The sequence below is a fragment of the Otolemur garnettii genome, unplaced genomic scaffold (genome assembly GCF_000181295.1).
Source record: "Otolemur garnettii isolate 467f Iridium unplaced genomic scaffold, OtoGar3 scaffold00001, whole genome shotgun sequence".
Lineage (NCBI taxonomy): Eukaryota > Metazoa > Chordata > Mammalia > Primates > Galagidae > Otolemur > Otolemur garnettii.
In genome coordinates, this window is record NW_003852396.1 from 32167213 (window position 1) to 32183668 (window position 16456).

Consider the following 16456-nt stretch of genomic DNA (forward strand, 5'->3'; position numbering starts at 1 on the left):
TTTTTTTTTTTGCAGTTTTTGGCTGGGACTGGGTTTGAACTTGCCACCTCCAGCATATGGGGCTGGTGCCCTGCTCCTTTGAGCCACAGCACCACCTCAACAGAAGTTTTTTTTAAAAAGAAATTAGCAAAATGTCCAATAAACATTTTTAAAATGTTCAATATCACTAATTATCAGGAAAATGCAAACTAAAACAACAATGAAGTATTACTTTACCCCTGTTAGAATGATTTTTATTAAAAAGTCCGAAAACTCTACATGTTGTCTGGCACAGACACAGAGAGAAAGGAACATTTATGCACTCTTGGCGGGACTGCAAATTGGTACATCCTCCATACAAACAGTATGAACAGTATGGAGATTCCTCAAAGTACTAAACGTAGACCTATCATTTGATCCAGCAATCCCACTAACGGTTATCTACCCAAAAGAAAGAAGTCATTTAATCAAAAGCCATCTACACTCTAAGGTTTATTGCAGCACAATTTACAATTGCAAAGGTGTAAGTTCCCATCAATTCATAAATGGATTAACAAAATGTGGTATATGTATTCCTAAGAGTACTAAATGCCATTAAAAAGATGAATTAACACCTTTTGCAACAGTTTGGATGGAACTGGAGACTGTTATTCTAAGTAAAGTATATCAAGAATTGACAAATGCACACTGAATGTACTCTATAAAATTGGAAGTAACCTATGGGCCACATGTACACAGAAGGAAGTGAAAGTCTTTGGAAGTAAAACTCAGAATATCATGATTGTGCCAGAGGAGAAAAGTAGTCTTAAAGGGTGCTCTCCATGAATGGTTAATTCTTATCTGCTATTTTTAGGGAATTGTATGACTGTCTTGATTCTAATCCCCTTTGAAGGTTCAAATATCAGGAGTTTCTTTTAAATACACACTGGTGAGTTAGAATTCCCCAGTGATTTATGGGCAACTGGGTTAATATTGGGAAAGATGAGGCTCTGCTAGTCAGGATAAACTGGTGTGCCTACATAGTTGTGAAACACTGTTGTGTCCACCTTTCTTTCCTTACTCTGATATGTGGGTTAAATGACTTACCTACCTACTTGCTGGTAAGTTTCCTTATAGTAACAGCAGCCACTTTCTATTTCATCAAGTAAGAAATTACCATACTAACTTTGGTTGCCTAGCATGTAGGATGAATGCTTATAGTTCAACTCTATAAATTTCAACAATGCAAGTAAATGCATAGGTCTAAGTACATGGTACTGCCAACCCATGGAAATCAACTTGTTACTAGCCTGACCTGCAGCCTACGCACCGCAAGAAATTCAAAGAAATGAATGTTGACCTGGATCTTGGGTGGCGTGTTTTGCTTAATGGTAGAGTTGTTCCCCTCATGACAATGTAGTTTCTGAGTTGGGATATGTGAGTCCATCCAGTTTCCAGTGGACATTAGTGAGAAAAACAATGATGACCACCACCAAGTCTTTCTTCATATTGTCCTTCCTTTGTGCTTCTGATCAGATTTAAATATTAGCTTCACATTTTTCTGTATTGATAAATAAGAAAGAAACCATGATATGATTATGACAAAAGGTGTCTTATGAGTTCATGGCTTTTAGGGAAATCTTTTAAGGATTTTTGCATACATTTTATTTATATTAAATTATTTATATTATATTAAGTTATATATAACATAAAAATAGAATAAAAATATATTTTATTTATATTATATTAAAATTATAGCCATCCCAGATGAGAGTGTCATTTCTAATTCATTCAGTGTCAGTCAGTGCATATTAAAATGGTATCTGCTAACATAACGTTCTATGAAACTAGAAAATATTGCAATTCCACAATATTACCAACAGTAGCACAAAATGCACTGAGTTACCATTGATTTTTGAACAAGAGTTTGAGGATTAATTTCTGCTTACTAGTGAGACAAAGTAAATAAAATTAAAAAACAACAACAAAATGTATTTCAAGCAGCATAAATTACAGCTGTTCCTCAAGTTTTCTAATATTGAAAATATCAAATTCTGTTCTCGGTTTTTCTACTTTAAAGGAAATAGTCTATGCTCTTGTATAAAATATTTATACTTTAAACAAATTACTGCCATCTGTCCATCACTTCAATCTCTCATTTCAGAATATCTTTTGATGCAATAATATAATCATAAATTTTTATTTTATGTCTTGAAAGTCTGATTCAAGACCCATAGTAGCAGCAGAAAATGTAAGTAGGGAATCAGGGTGTTCAGAGTATGGAAGTGTGTATAGTAGAATAAAGGAGAGGCTTTGGAGACCAGTTAAGGAATTGGTGCAGTACACTTCTGGACATTCTTCAGAGAAGACAGAATGATCAAACTAATGTTAGGGGTAGAAAATTCCAGTAACTGGAACAAAGGTATTTTGTAACAACTTATGTAAGCACATAAGCCACTTTAATATTAGTGGTGACTATTCAATCAACTTCTTATAAGGTTTCTATTTTCTTCCTCTTTGTCATTAGGATTCAGAAGTTATTTTAAAATTTGTAATGGATGATCCATTACTATTCCTTATCTATCTACTTCAAAACTTCATTACTGTGGATACAATTATCATTAAACTGTTCATAGACACTCTGGAGAAATAAACCAAACAGGGCAAGGAATTCTGCTCAGGAAAAGTAATTTAGAAGCTGAAGAAACATGACCACAGAAGTAGAGCATCATGAACGTAGCATAGTTGTATTGCCATTATTAACTGGGAATCAGAAGAAGGGCAATATATACAGGAAAGAGAAAGATGCAGATGAAAAAGAAAATGTGTGCAAGAAAAAGAGAAATGGAGAAAAGGATCATGAGAGTAAAAGCATGTTGAAAAAAAAAACCAGCAATAATAGAAATGCCAAGAAGTGATTATATACAAAAGGCATCTATAAGGTTCATGCAACATATGTGAGCACAAGTAAGAAGGCGGCAGAATGGAACATTGATATTGATGCCACTTCATGCAGGGCGAGTGGGCGTCTAGTGACCAGGAGGGGCGTGAATACAAAACACATCTGTGCATTATGTACTTACGTTTACATATCCCTTAACACTTTATCCATTTTTTAATTGAGCTGTTCTTTTATTTTTGAGTTTTTGTGTCTTTCCATATTCTGGCTGTAAGTCCTTCAGATTTGTGATTTGTAACTATTTCCCTCAAACTTTAACCTGTCTTATCATTATGTTGATGGGTTCCTTTGAAGCTCATTTTTTAAAATTTTGATGAAGTATGATCCATGGTTCGTTTTTCTCCTACAACTTATGTTTTAGTGTCAGATAAAAGAAACTGTTAGCTAAACCACAGCCTTATAGATTTGGATTTATGCTTTCTTCTAGGAGTTTTACAGTTTTAGCTTTGAAATTTAGGCCTGTGGTTGATTTTCAGTTAGTTTTTGTATTTTGTGTAGGATTATATAGCAGATAGGCATGTAACCATCCAATTGTGACATCACTACGTTTTGAAAAGAATTTGGTTCCTTACGGGTTATAACTATTTAATAACCCAACTCAAATGGTAAAAGAATCATTTCTACTTTTGAACTATATTACTGTATACAATTTCCAAATTTAAATAGTTTCTCTAATGTAATTAAATGTATGCTGATAAATTTTCTGTTTTCTTCCTGAACACTGTATCTAGGGAGAGCATATGGAATATTCATATCTGTCTGACCACATGAAGAAATCATTCCATTTTTATATTTCTCTTATTTATTCTATTTGTATAAACAATGGAATATGTCTCATAAAATATGAGCTTTTAATCATATACTATTTTGTTTCATCTTAATTATTATTGTAGGCAAGTTTCTGGAATCACAATGTCAAAGATGGGAATTTCACTATCCTAACAAAATATGCTACAGAAAATGGAGCAACATTTTGTCGCTTCCTTCCTCTCACTGAGTTCAGAGATAGCATTTGGAATGTAGCTATTTGTTGGTAATAACTTGTGCAGATGATTCTGTTTTTATGTCTTTCCTGGAATCTTATTTATTTGGGTCTTGCTGTTAGTCCTGTTTATAGTTTATAAATCTTTTGCTTAGGTACTAAGAAATAGTGTAGGGGAATAGGTGGAATCACAAGATTTATTCCAGCCAGATGACTAAAGCATAACCATTTGAAACAATTTATTTATGCCAGTACAGGAGGCCTCTTCTGAGACTCACGTGCTGATTCCCTCATACTGCTAAGATGTCAGTCTTTAATGCCTCACAAGTGGAAATCTCCACCTTCTTCCTAATTGGGATCCCAGGGATGGAGCCCGCTCATACTTGGGTCTCCGTCCCCGTTTGCCTCATGTACTTGGTTGCCATCCTGGGGAACTGCACCATCCTCTTTTTCATAAAGACAGAAGCATCTCTGCATGAGCCTATGTATTATTTCCTCTCCATGCTGGCATTTTCTGACCTGGGACTGTCCATCTCCTCTCTTCCAACCATGCTGAGAATCTTCTTGTTCAATGCCACGGGGATTTCCTCAGATGCCTGCTTTGCCCAAGAGTTTTTCATTCACACCTTTTCAGCTATGGAGTCATCAGTACTTCTCATCATGTCTGTTGATCGCTTTATAGCCATCTACAACCCATTGAGATACACAACCATCCTTACCAGTGACAGAGTCATTAAAGTTGGCCTTATTTTTGCTGTGAAAAGTATTTCATTAATCTTTCCTTTCCCTTTTATTCTAAAAAGGCTGAAATTTTGTAAGAAAAGCCTTTTATCTCACTCCTACTGCCTCCACCAGGATGTCATGAAGCTAGCCTGTTCTGACAACAGGGTCAATATCATCTACGGACTTTTTGTGGCTCTGACAGCTATGCTAGACTTCTTGTGCATTTCCGTGTCTTACCTTCTGATCCTGAAAGTTGTCATGGGCATCGCCTCACACAAGGGCCGCCTCAAGGTCCTCAACACTTGTGTCTCCCACATCTGTGCCGTGCTCATCTTCTATGTGCCCATCATCACCTTGGCTGCTCTTCACCGCTTTGCCAAAAATGTTTCTCCAGTGATTAGAGTCATAATAGCTGATATTTTCCTTCTAATTCCCCCTCTAATTAATCCCATTGTGTACTCTGTGAAAAGTCAGGAGATAAGACATCGGATCTTTGAAAAGTTCTGTAAGAAACGTGCTTGATGAGAAATAATTTTCTGTAATGTCAACTCAGCTGACAGTTTCTGAACAAATGTGGAAGCTGACAATGACAATGAAGTAATGGATATTGAATACAATTGCCCACATACATGTTCATTTGAGAACAGGATTGTGCTACGTATACTCAATAAGTATATCCAGCTTTATTTGTTAACTTAATTGAGAAACAATAGCACCCCGGTTTAAATACCTTGGGGACTAGGCTCATTTTTATCTCACTACACAACTTGACTCCCAACTATATAAATATATCATCATCATCTTTGCCACTGCAGTTATAATTAGAGAAAATTTTAATGTGTTTCTTAGATTTTTGCAAAACCCTTGAAGGCTCTAATTAACTCAGGCAGGATCAGCATTGACAGAAGTATACTGAAAGGTTAACTATGCATCCAGAGCCACACAGAGACTTTGTGTGTATGTATATTCGTGGATGTCGTTAGTAACCCCAATAAACTGCTTATGATGCCCCATTTTCTAATGTTGTGAAGTGTATTTGGCAGCACAAGGCTCATCTGTACAGAACAATTAACATTAAATACAAGAATAGCCGGACATGGTGGCCCTCAGCTGTAATCTTAGTACGTGAGGGGCTGAGACAGATGGATTGCCTGAGCTTATGAGTTTGAGACAAGCTGAGCCAGAGCAAGACTTTATCTTGAAAAAATAGCTGGGCATTCTGGCAGATACCTGTTGTCTCAGCTACTCGGAAGGCTGAGGCAAAAGAATTGCTTGAGCCCATGAATTTGAGGTTGCTATGAGCTATGACGCCATGGCACTCTACCAAGTGTGACAAAGTAAGACTCTGTATGAAAAAAAATGCAAAAATAACAAGTGTATGTAATTTTTGAAATTCTCTTCATTTGTATTCATATTTGATTAACTGTTCCACACCCAAATTTGTAGAGTACCTTTTATTTGTCACTGTTGTACCTCTAACTCACAGTATTACTTATTTATCTACATAATACATTCACTTGTTGGTTGTTTCAAAGGCAGATTTTTATCTTTTATTTTTATCAGTTCCCTAAACAGTTTGTGGAACGTATTAATTGTCTATCGTATATTTGCTAGAAGCATAGCAACCTGAATGAATTTTAAAGAAAAGTTGTGCTAAAAAAAACCCCAATCTATTAGACTGTGTCTGGAAACCCATTAATACAGAGTCCAATTGTTCTGGTAATTAATTACCAGGACAAGATAAAAATAAAAGCAAGCAAAAGTAGTAATCAGAAATTCTAAAAAATGTTCATTTATATAAGGGAGCTAGTCATATCTTCACTAAGGCTTTCCTAACTGAACCTACTTTTCATAAGCACCAATATGACTAACTAACGTTCAACTTTGAAAATAAGAAATCCTGTACTAGTAAGGTTTCCCATTACATGTGACAGAAAAATAAATATTAATTAAGCAAATATGTAAAATCTATTTGAATGGACTATTATAATGCTTACAGACTTGAAGTAAAAGATGCAAGAAGCATGATGACTTAGTACTCTAGAATGTTGGGAAGAGGTTCTTAGACGCATCAACTCTCACTCTCTTTACTTGTTTCTCTTGCTTCTGTCAGTATTTTGAATGAAGTTAATCTATATTAGCTTCATAAAGTGAAATTAGTCACTAGGTGAGCAAATTGGAAGCACTGCTTATATTTCAACTGGAGGAAAGAACTTCCACTCTCTCTCCCACTTGGAGATCTAGTGAAAAGGGCTACACAGTGCAGCTTACTTTTCTTAAACCAGAACTGATCATGATACCCAAAGATATGAACTTAATACGATTTGCAAAACTGGGTCACATACCAATAACTTTGACACTTCCCTAACCACTGTGCCTGGAATAAGCAAAAAAAGTTCTCTTTCTAGAAGTTTTGAGGAGTGATATTTAGTAGGAATAAACAAAATGAAATTAAATAAATGTGAATAAATAAAACCAGAACATGTCTATTAAATCTCCAGAGATAACAGAATGACGTCTATGAGAAGTGATAATATTAAGGATATCATTTAAGAGAAGCTGTTATGAAGTGGTATGTGAGAAATCAATCAATGCTAGTTTGTAGAAATTTTATTTGGAATACTTACGAGATGAAGGCAATGTCACACTAAGAATTCTGAGCCATAATGGCTGTATAAGTTTTCAATCCCACCTTCTTGATTCCCAGTGACCTTTTTTTTTTTTTTTTTGCAGTTTTTGGCCTGGGCTGGGTTTGAACCAGCCACCTCCAGCATTTGGGCCAGTGCTTTACTCCTTTGAGCCATAGGCGCTGCCCGATTCCCAGTGACTTTTACTTCCCTCTGTGCCCATGTGTGTCAACAAATTATTTCCAACTTATTAGAGAGTACATATGGTGTTTTTTTTTTTTTTTTTTTTTTTTAATTCCCAAGATATTGCACTTAGGATAATGGTCTCCAGTTCTACCCACATTGCTACAAAGAACATTATTTCATTTCTTTCTATGACTAAGTAGTACTTCCTGGTATATAAATACCACATCTTGTTAATCTACTCACGAATTGATGGGATTATTTTGTTGTTGGATTCCTTGGTTATTCTTTCCAACATGATCGCTTCACATTCTGTATGATTGCTCCATGATTGTACAAAGAAAAATGTTTCCTCCATATTCTACTTGAAGATAGATTCCCCCATTAATCAAAAAACATGACACTTCTGCTGTCATAGCTAGAGATGTGGCACTATTTTGTATGTAATCATTTTGTGCCTTAGAGTGCAGGTCATTTGCTTTCCAATCTGGCTATGTATCAGCTGTATATAAAGAGATTTAAAAAATGCAGATCTCAGGAATTAATGTTACCCTACTAAAGCAAAATTGAAATCAATCCTGAAAAATTTAGACCTCTTATTTACAATGTGATTTTTTTTCTGTTTGTTTTTCCTATAGTATTAATCAGAGAAAACTTTCACATAAAAAATGACATGTTTTATTTCATAGCCCACATTGATGATTCCAAACTGATGCTTGTCTGGGATTCTAGATTGGTATTCCTAGACTTTCCTATGAGGTGGCAATGAAAAATTTCTTGAATTTTGCCTATTTTTATTTCAATGGAAGGATTTGTAAAAAAAAATAGTATCTTTTCTTGTCCACCAGTGCCACATTCTTTTTTGATGAATGTTTTTTTCCACCATCTCATTGTTATTGAGAGAGTGAAGTATTTTATTCTGACACATCTTTTAGGTTGTATTTTATTTTGTCAAAGTTATACACGAAAACTTAAATTTTATATTTTAGATAAAATATTTGTGTGTATCTGTCTATATAGATAATTATATGCATGCACACATATATTTCTTCACCTGGATTCCTGAGAAATAATATTTAAGAATTTAAAACCTTTTGGCTGCTTTTACTGCCAATTTCTTTCACAATTCTGACCATATCATTTTTTTAAAGTTTCAATGAATTTTTACATTTCTACTTTATGTATAAATTTCCTATGAAGGAAAGTAAATATTCAGCTTTCTTATATTATACAGCTCCCCCAAACACACACTCCAAAACAAAGGAGACAAACAAACAAAACACACATTTATAATTTCCTCTAATGTCATCAGATAGTTGTCCTGTCACTGCAGTTGATTAACAGTTCAACACTGACTTTATTTTGTCTATGCAGAACCCCATGAAATAATAATTCCATTTTCTTACCTATGTATATAATATTTTGTTTTGTTTAAAATTACAATTTTATTACTTTTTTCTTTGGTTTTAGAATGTATAACTGTTCTTTTCAGGTTTTCTACAGGTAAAAACATGTCTCAATATTGTTATTCATTCAATTAAATCTGTAAATTTCCTGTTTTTCTTGTTTACAGCAATTATTCTTGACCAGGACCCTTCCAACCCTAAGGCACAGTGTTGTTTGTGAAATTCAACCACGTAGGTCTGAAAAGTTCCTTCACATTTTTTGTCTTACACATTTTCGTTGTCCTGAATATCTTTTGCCTTCCTGTATCTAGGTTTACTCCTTCATTATAGAAGCATAACCTCTAGTAGCTTCCATAAAACAGGACATAGTGAGCATAGGTTTTGAAAAATTTTATATATACACATTAATTTAGTCTTTTTAAGGCAATTATGGAGTAATTCATAACAAACTAGCCTCTTGCTATAAACATATTAACATCTGAACAAAATATATCCAGCAGCTATCTTGACAATGAATAAGAAGCAAGGCAGGCCTGTAAGAGTGAGGTAAATAGTCACTGAGAACAATAGGAATTCCCTGAACTTCTGTGCATTTTTCCAGAAGATCACAGCAGGATTGCTGAGCTGGAAAGATAGAGTTCGGAGTTAGGATCTCTGGGGTTTGAGATGTAGGAGATTTGAGAAAAGGGAACTCTGCAGAAAATGAAGTCCACAAATCTAAAATAAATCTCCATAGGTCTTTGGGTAAATAAGAAATTTTACAAACACATGACAAGACACAGTAAATTTTGGCAGAGTACAAATATGAAGGCTATATGAGGTGAATAGAGATCTTGGAGATCATTGAGTATTACAATATATAAAAGTCGGAGGAAATTCCCTCCAGATGAGCCACTCAGTCATGCAGTGGACACCTCAAAAAGCCAAAATGTAAGAATATAGTTGCTTTATCCCTATAGTAAGATTAACACTGTATTTCCTTTAATAAAGCACTTCTTGCCAAGATAGAGTTGATACTCTAACTTAAATGAATTAAATAAATGCCAGAAAAGTATTGCATTTTAATAAGAATTACAATGGTGTCAGAATCCTTGACTAACATGTAGATAGGAAATACATTTAATCATGTGTACAAATCATATTCCACAACTATATCTGTATTAGTCTGACAGGGCTGCAATGTCTGACAGTCTAGTGCACAGACTAGATGGATGAAGTCACCGAAATCTATTATTTCCCAGTTCTGGAAGTCTTAGATCAAAGTGTAAATGGGGTTCTACCTTTCATGGCTGTTAGAGAGAATCTGTTTCAGGCCTCTTAACTTCTGATGTTTTTCCTTGACTTACAGAAATATCAACCGTATTGAAAACATATCTACATTTTCTTCTACTTCCAATAATCACATTCTAATAGTAACCACACAGTATGCATCTTAAGGAAATTGAGACAAGTAAATGATGTGCCATCCAGTGTTTCAAAGTTAGTATATGACAAAGCCAGTATCTGCTTACTCGCAGTTGGACTCTAGGATCGAAATTTTAGATACTTATCAATAGGACTTTTTAAAGTTGTCCTTGTAAAATTTTGGTGGTGGTGATTTCACATCTATAAAACAGTGTGAACAAAAGATCATGGTTTTGTGTTCTTATGCTAATCAGGGAATCAAAGTAGCTATACTCATACCACACTGGAGAAAGCTTTAGGAGAAGAGAAATAGTTACATTTAGAGTCAGAATGAAAGCCTTCCATACTAGTTATGTTTAAAATTAAATCACTAGTTTCTTCTCTATGTACATTTCGGCCACATAATAACAAGCTCATGGAGATCCAGTTATGTGTTTTTACATGTGCCCAGCATAAATGAGAGTGTGTACTTATGGCCACTTTTGACATTTACTTCAGTTTGCTTCCCTATTCCTGGGGCTTTTCTGTTTATGGAGGAGTCTCTGAGGACTTAATCCCAGAGTTCTGCATAAAGTAGAGGTCAAAATTACATGTATTCTTAGAAATGTCCCTTCGGTGCTGCAAACCTAATATAAACATGCTTTCCGGGGACTTCTCAGAAGGGGACTAAGTACTATGCTGCTTGTTGTTCTGCATAATACTTGATTTCGATGGAAGAGTGAGGTGAGTCAGCTGCTGACTTCTGGTGAGTGTGGGCAGCAGTCCACGGAGAGATACTCGGACAGGGCACACCGACAGCTGGGCCACGCTCCCAACCTTCACCAGGCAGGAAAAAAGTTAGGTATTGAGTCGTTTGTAAAATTATTATGTTTGTAAAAACTCACTAATGTGTGAAACTTATGTGTAAATTATATATTAAATTTATATTTCTGAGTTACGCCTTCATTTGAACTTGTAAGTTTTTAGAAGTTTAAGGTCTTTGTGATATAACTAGCAAGATAAAAGAATGAAAAAAAGAGTTTAGTTTTATCTTTATAAGTCTGTGCTTTATATATTAAAACTAATTGTTTTTAATTTCATATTATTTAAGATGCTTCCTGAAGTGTGAGTAAAGAGTTAATAATTCTTTTACACAACGTACTTTTATTGTAGTGAGAATGAAAAATATTTATGTGTGTGCATACACACACATAAATGCACACAAGCAGATATACACCCTCACACCTATATTTGACAAAAATTATGGATGGTTAAAATGATTAATATAAATGAGAACATTCACACCATGTAAATAGACTGAATGCATGAGAGACTTCTCAGGATGGCTTCCTTATTTATTTATTTTTTTTTGCCGGGACTGGGTTCGAACCTACCACCTCTGGCATATGGTGCCAGTGCCCTACCCTTTTGAGCCACAGGCACCACGCAGGATGGCTTTCATAGGTCCAAGATATAAGGAGATGATGCTGTGTACTGAATTCTACAATAATAAAATCTGATTTTTATTATTCATGTAAGTGTGCCACTTAATGTGTTTAAGTGTATTATATTCACTACATACATCATTGCTCCAAAATATCATATACTATATGTCCTATTATCATATTTAAATTTTTGTTTGAGGAACTGATACAGAGATAATTAGCAAATCACTCAAGGTGACAGAGTTAGTATATAAGAAATCCAGTGTTTGATTGGAAGTAAAATAATTACATGATTCTATAGTTTTATTACCTTTACAGTCTCTGCAATACAGATATGAAAAACTGACAAGAAGGCAAAGATAGAAAAACATTCATCAACGGAAGGACAGTGTAAGCAAAGGCTCGTGGATTTGAATCCGTAGACTAAACATTCAAGGAACCTAGAAGGTTTGGTCAGTGAAGGCAAACAGTGGGAGCTAAACCTGAGTGTGGATTATGCACTGGCAGTTTATTGTATTTTAACTTAGGTTCTTCAGCATGGATCAAATGGATCAAGTAATATTTTATCTAGAATATTATTAGGAGTCTTAAATGCAGTGCAAAATTTCATTTTAAAAGAGATTAAGCATATCTATCTCTATGTCACATGTAAGTAGATTTGGGTGTTTTTGCCCCCACATCTGCACCTTTCTATGTCTACATTTCTATCTACATCACTTTTCCTGGGTTTCTACTTACCTAGTTCTGAGTCTAGATGTTTCGTTAGCAAGCTCTGTGGGTTCAATCCCATACTCCCAATTATAGCGGAAGACTAAATGAACTCCATTTTCCTGATGTTCTAACCAGCGAGAGCCTTAATATAAAACTCTTCTCTTTTGGCTATAAAGATGACATGCGCACAAGAGCTGTGCTATTCAAATTCTTCTCAAGTCTCCATTCTGTGAAGGAATAAAGCATCACAGGTGATGTTTGTCTTCACTTTCTCTTTTTTTCCACTTATATAATAAATGAGAGATGATCACCGGTGTCTAAGATACTTTTGCTTTGCTTCCACCAGGTAGTGCCATTTCTGAGTCTATTAGTGGGATAAGCCCCATGATTGTCAAAAATGTGGAGCTATATAAAGATTTGCAGCAGGAATCTGTGCTAAGTTCTTCTACACTGGACCACTTTGCCTCACATTGGAGAAGGTCTATTTCATTATTTGGACTTGTAAGTGATTGCTTCTCCATTATTTCAAATATATTTTAAGAACACCTGTCTCTATTTCTTTTAGATAATTGCTATTAGTAATCTCTCTCCACTTAAGCTTTTTTTTTTTTTCTTTGAGACAGAGTCTCAGTATGTCGCTATTATTGGTAGAGGGCTATGGTGTCACAGCTCACAGCAATCTCAAACTCTTAGCTTAAGTGATTCTCTTTCTTCAGCCTCCCAAGTAGCTGGGACTACAGGTGCCTGCCACAATGCCTGGCTATTTTTTAGTTGTAGTTGTCATTGTTGTTTGGCGGGCCCAGGTTGGGTTTGAACCCTCCAGCCCTGGTGTAGGTGGCTAGCCACTGAGCTATAGGCACAGAGTCTCCAATTAGACATTTTATTACAATTTGTGGCATCAAAAATGCCGAGGTCCATAAGCGCATGAAGGTTGTCCTTATCCACCTTTGCAGTGACTAACGAGGCCACAACAAAGTGACTGTAGTCAAAAATAAATTATTGAATACTTTAAAATAATTAAAAGAGTGAAACTGGTATGTTGGTAACACAAAGAAATGATAAGTTATTGTATATACAACTATTATGTAACCTAATAATTAAAACATTATGAAGCAAATCAATCAGAAAGAAAAACCAATCAGAAAGGTGAAGTGATGCCCAGGACATTCTGTTGTAGTGCTGATGGTAGCAAGCATTCTCAGAATACAGGAAGCTTTTTTTTTTTGGAGACAGAGTCTTACTTTGTCACCCTCAGTAGAGTGCTGTGCTGTCACAGCTCACAGCAAACTCCAGTTCTTGGGCTTAGGTGATTTTCTTGCCTCAGCCTCTTGAGTAGCTGGGACTACAGGTACCCGCCAAAACGCCTGGCTATTTTTCTTGGTTATAGTTGTCATTGTTGTTTAGCAAGCCTGGGCTGGATTTGAACCCACCAGCTCCACTGTATGTGGCTGGCACCTTAGTCACTGAGCTACAGGTGCCAAGCTAGAACACAAGAAGCTTTCAAAGTGCTCTATAAAATACCACCGAAATACTCCAAAGTGAACCCCATGATATAGGATGGTTGTGGGAAAATATTTTCATAGCAAAAATCTCCAGGGGGATTATTACTACTTTATTTCTGAGCTGTTTCTTGTTCAGAGATATATGACCAAGCCTGTGTTTGCCCTGGGCAGACATCCCAGAATGGCAGGGCTATTGTTTGTGATATCTATAGCTCTCATATTCTAGTTATGTGTTTTTGACACAATATTAGGCTTAATCTTGTTTTCCTCCATACCAATAAATGATAATTGAATTATTATATTATTATTTTCAATTTCTAATTATGAAATTGTCCTGTACATGTGTGCATATGACTTTGCTTTCTCATCTGTCTTATTTTAGAGTAAGTCTGCATTTCCTCTCTGTGAATCTTTCATTTTTCTTGTGTTCCTTGTGAAGGGATTCACAAAAGATACAGAGTATATTGAATTATTCTATTATTAATATCAAGCTCTATGTCTTGAAATTCTGTAACAATGACATAATAAAAATTAGGATTACATTTGCATAAGGATTAGATTCTTTGAGGCTGAAAAATTAATGACTAGGATGCAATTTAAACTACGTTAACAGGACTCTACAAATAGCAGAGGTTTTCATTTTCACTTGATGTATACTAAATAAAACAGTACCCTAATTATTGTTATTCCAAACCCTTATTTAATGTTCTTTCTCTCTCTCCCACCTTTTGTTATAGGTGTAGCAACTACAGCTAAATTGTCATTTGGAAAGATGTTTTATTATAATAGGAGCATTTTTCACCCAGCCACATTTTTCCTCATTGGAATCCCAGGGTTGGAAGATGTCCACGTCTGGATCTCCCTGCCTTTCTGTTCTGTTTACCTTGTAGCTTTACTGGGCAACACCACCATTCTGCTAGTCATCAAGTCAGAGCGGACTCTCCGGGAGCCCATGTTCTACTTTCTGGCCATTCTGTCAACAATTGATTTGGCCCTTTCTACAACCTCAGTGCCCCATATGCTGGGGATCTTCTGGTTCAATGCTCATGAGATTAACTTTGGGGCTTGTGTGACCCAGATGTTTCTGATTCATGCATTCACTGGCATGGAGTCTGAGGTCCTAGTAGCTATGGCCCTTGACCGCTATGTAGCCATCTGTGCTCCTTTACACTACACAACCATCTTGACGTCCAGGGTGCTGGTGGGCATCAGCATGGTCATTGTGATTCGCCCAGTCTTGCTTACACTTCCCATGATCTACCTCATCTACCGCCTACCTTTTTGTGAGGCTCATATAATAAACCATTCCTACTGTGAGCACATGGGCATTGCCAAATTGTCCTGTGGAAACATCCGTATCAATGGTATCTATGGGCTCTTTGTGGTTTCTCTCTTTCTTCTGAACCTGGTCCTTATAGCCATCTCATATGTTTACATTCTCCGCACTGTCTTCCGCCTCCCATCCCAGGATGCTCGGCTAAAAGCCCTGAGCACGTGTGGCTCCCATGTTGGGGTCATCTGTGTTTTCTACATCCCCTCCGTCTTCTCTTACCTTACTCACCGATTTGGACGCAGCATACCGCACTATATTCACATTCTTGTTGCCAATCTCTACTTGGTAATCCCACCTTGTCTCAACCCCATCATTTATGGAGTGAGGACCAAACAGATACGAGAGCGAGTGCTCTGTGTGTTCACTAAAAACTAAGATTCTCACTATGTTATTTTACTAAAATGTCTAATCTTCTTAGGAAGACTTAAATAATGTCTGCTGGTCCTTATTTTATTGGGGCCCATTTGAAATGCATTTTTCCTCCCTAGACTTCTGATGAATGGATTTTAAGACCTGGAAGAAACCTCATTATATATCAAATTCAAAGACTGATGAGCTATTCTGAAAGGGCTATCCTGGGAAAGAGTTGGGTGGTCTCTGCCTACATGACCTCTTGCAGGGCAATTGATAGAGAAAGGTTGCTTTTCTCTTCTGGGGAAAGGACATATTATACTGAGTCTAATATGATCTATAGTTAGAGATATTGATACAAAAATTTTGCACTATACTCCATTTATTCCTTCTTGTTTTATTCTTCTATCTTCTCTCTCCTTTTTTCTTTATCTTTTAATTCTATTGGCTTATGTATGTGTGTATCTAATTATTCCTTTTATTTCCATTCATTCACTCTGGCCATGTGGAGTTTGTATTCTGTTGTGCTCTCATAAGGCCACTTTCTAGGATTCAAAATAATCACTGCCAAATTTGTAGCTTGAAGTAAAATCATTTGCCAAATACCTAAGACTCAGAGGAAGGATTGTCAAAACCTCTACAGAATTTCAAAACTATTTCTCAGTAACTCCCACATGACCTATGACTGATTGTTTTTGCATATTCATATTCATAGCATAAAAATAAGAATGGCCTTGTTTTAATCTAGTTAAGTACATAGAGAATTCTATCTAACGTACATTAAACTTTTTCTATATCTTTGTTTTTGTTCTCCCACTTTATACTTAACCCTAAAAGAGTCCATCTCCAAACTTAACACCTCTCTCTGAAACTCCTCTTCTATCTTTTGTTCT

At 35.8% G+C, this 16456-nt stretch overlaps 2 protein-coding genes across 2 annotated transcripts; both read left to right on the forward strand.

Annotated features, from left to right (window-relative positions):
* The first annotated feature begins 4202 nt into the window (after positions 1–4202).
* Positions 4203–5144, forward strand: LOC100965128 (olfactory receptor 51A4-like). Its single transcript, XM_012802367.1, has one exon. The coding sequence runs from the start codon at positions 4203–4205 to the stop codon at positions 5142–5144; it is 942 nt and encodes a 313-aa protein (XP_012657821.1).
* Positions 5145–14651: 9507 nt separating this feature from the next.
* On the forward strand, positions 14652–15587 carry LOC100958625 (olfactory receptor 52J3). Its single transcript, XM_003780966.1, has one exon. It carries the CDS (start codon positions 14652–14654, stop codon positions 15585–15587), a length of 936 nt encoding a protein of 311 aa, XP_003781014.1.
* Positions 15588–16456: the final 869 nt, after the last annotated feature.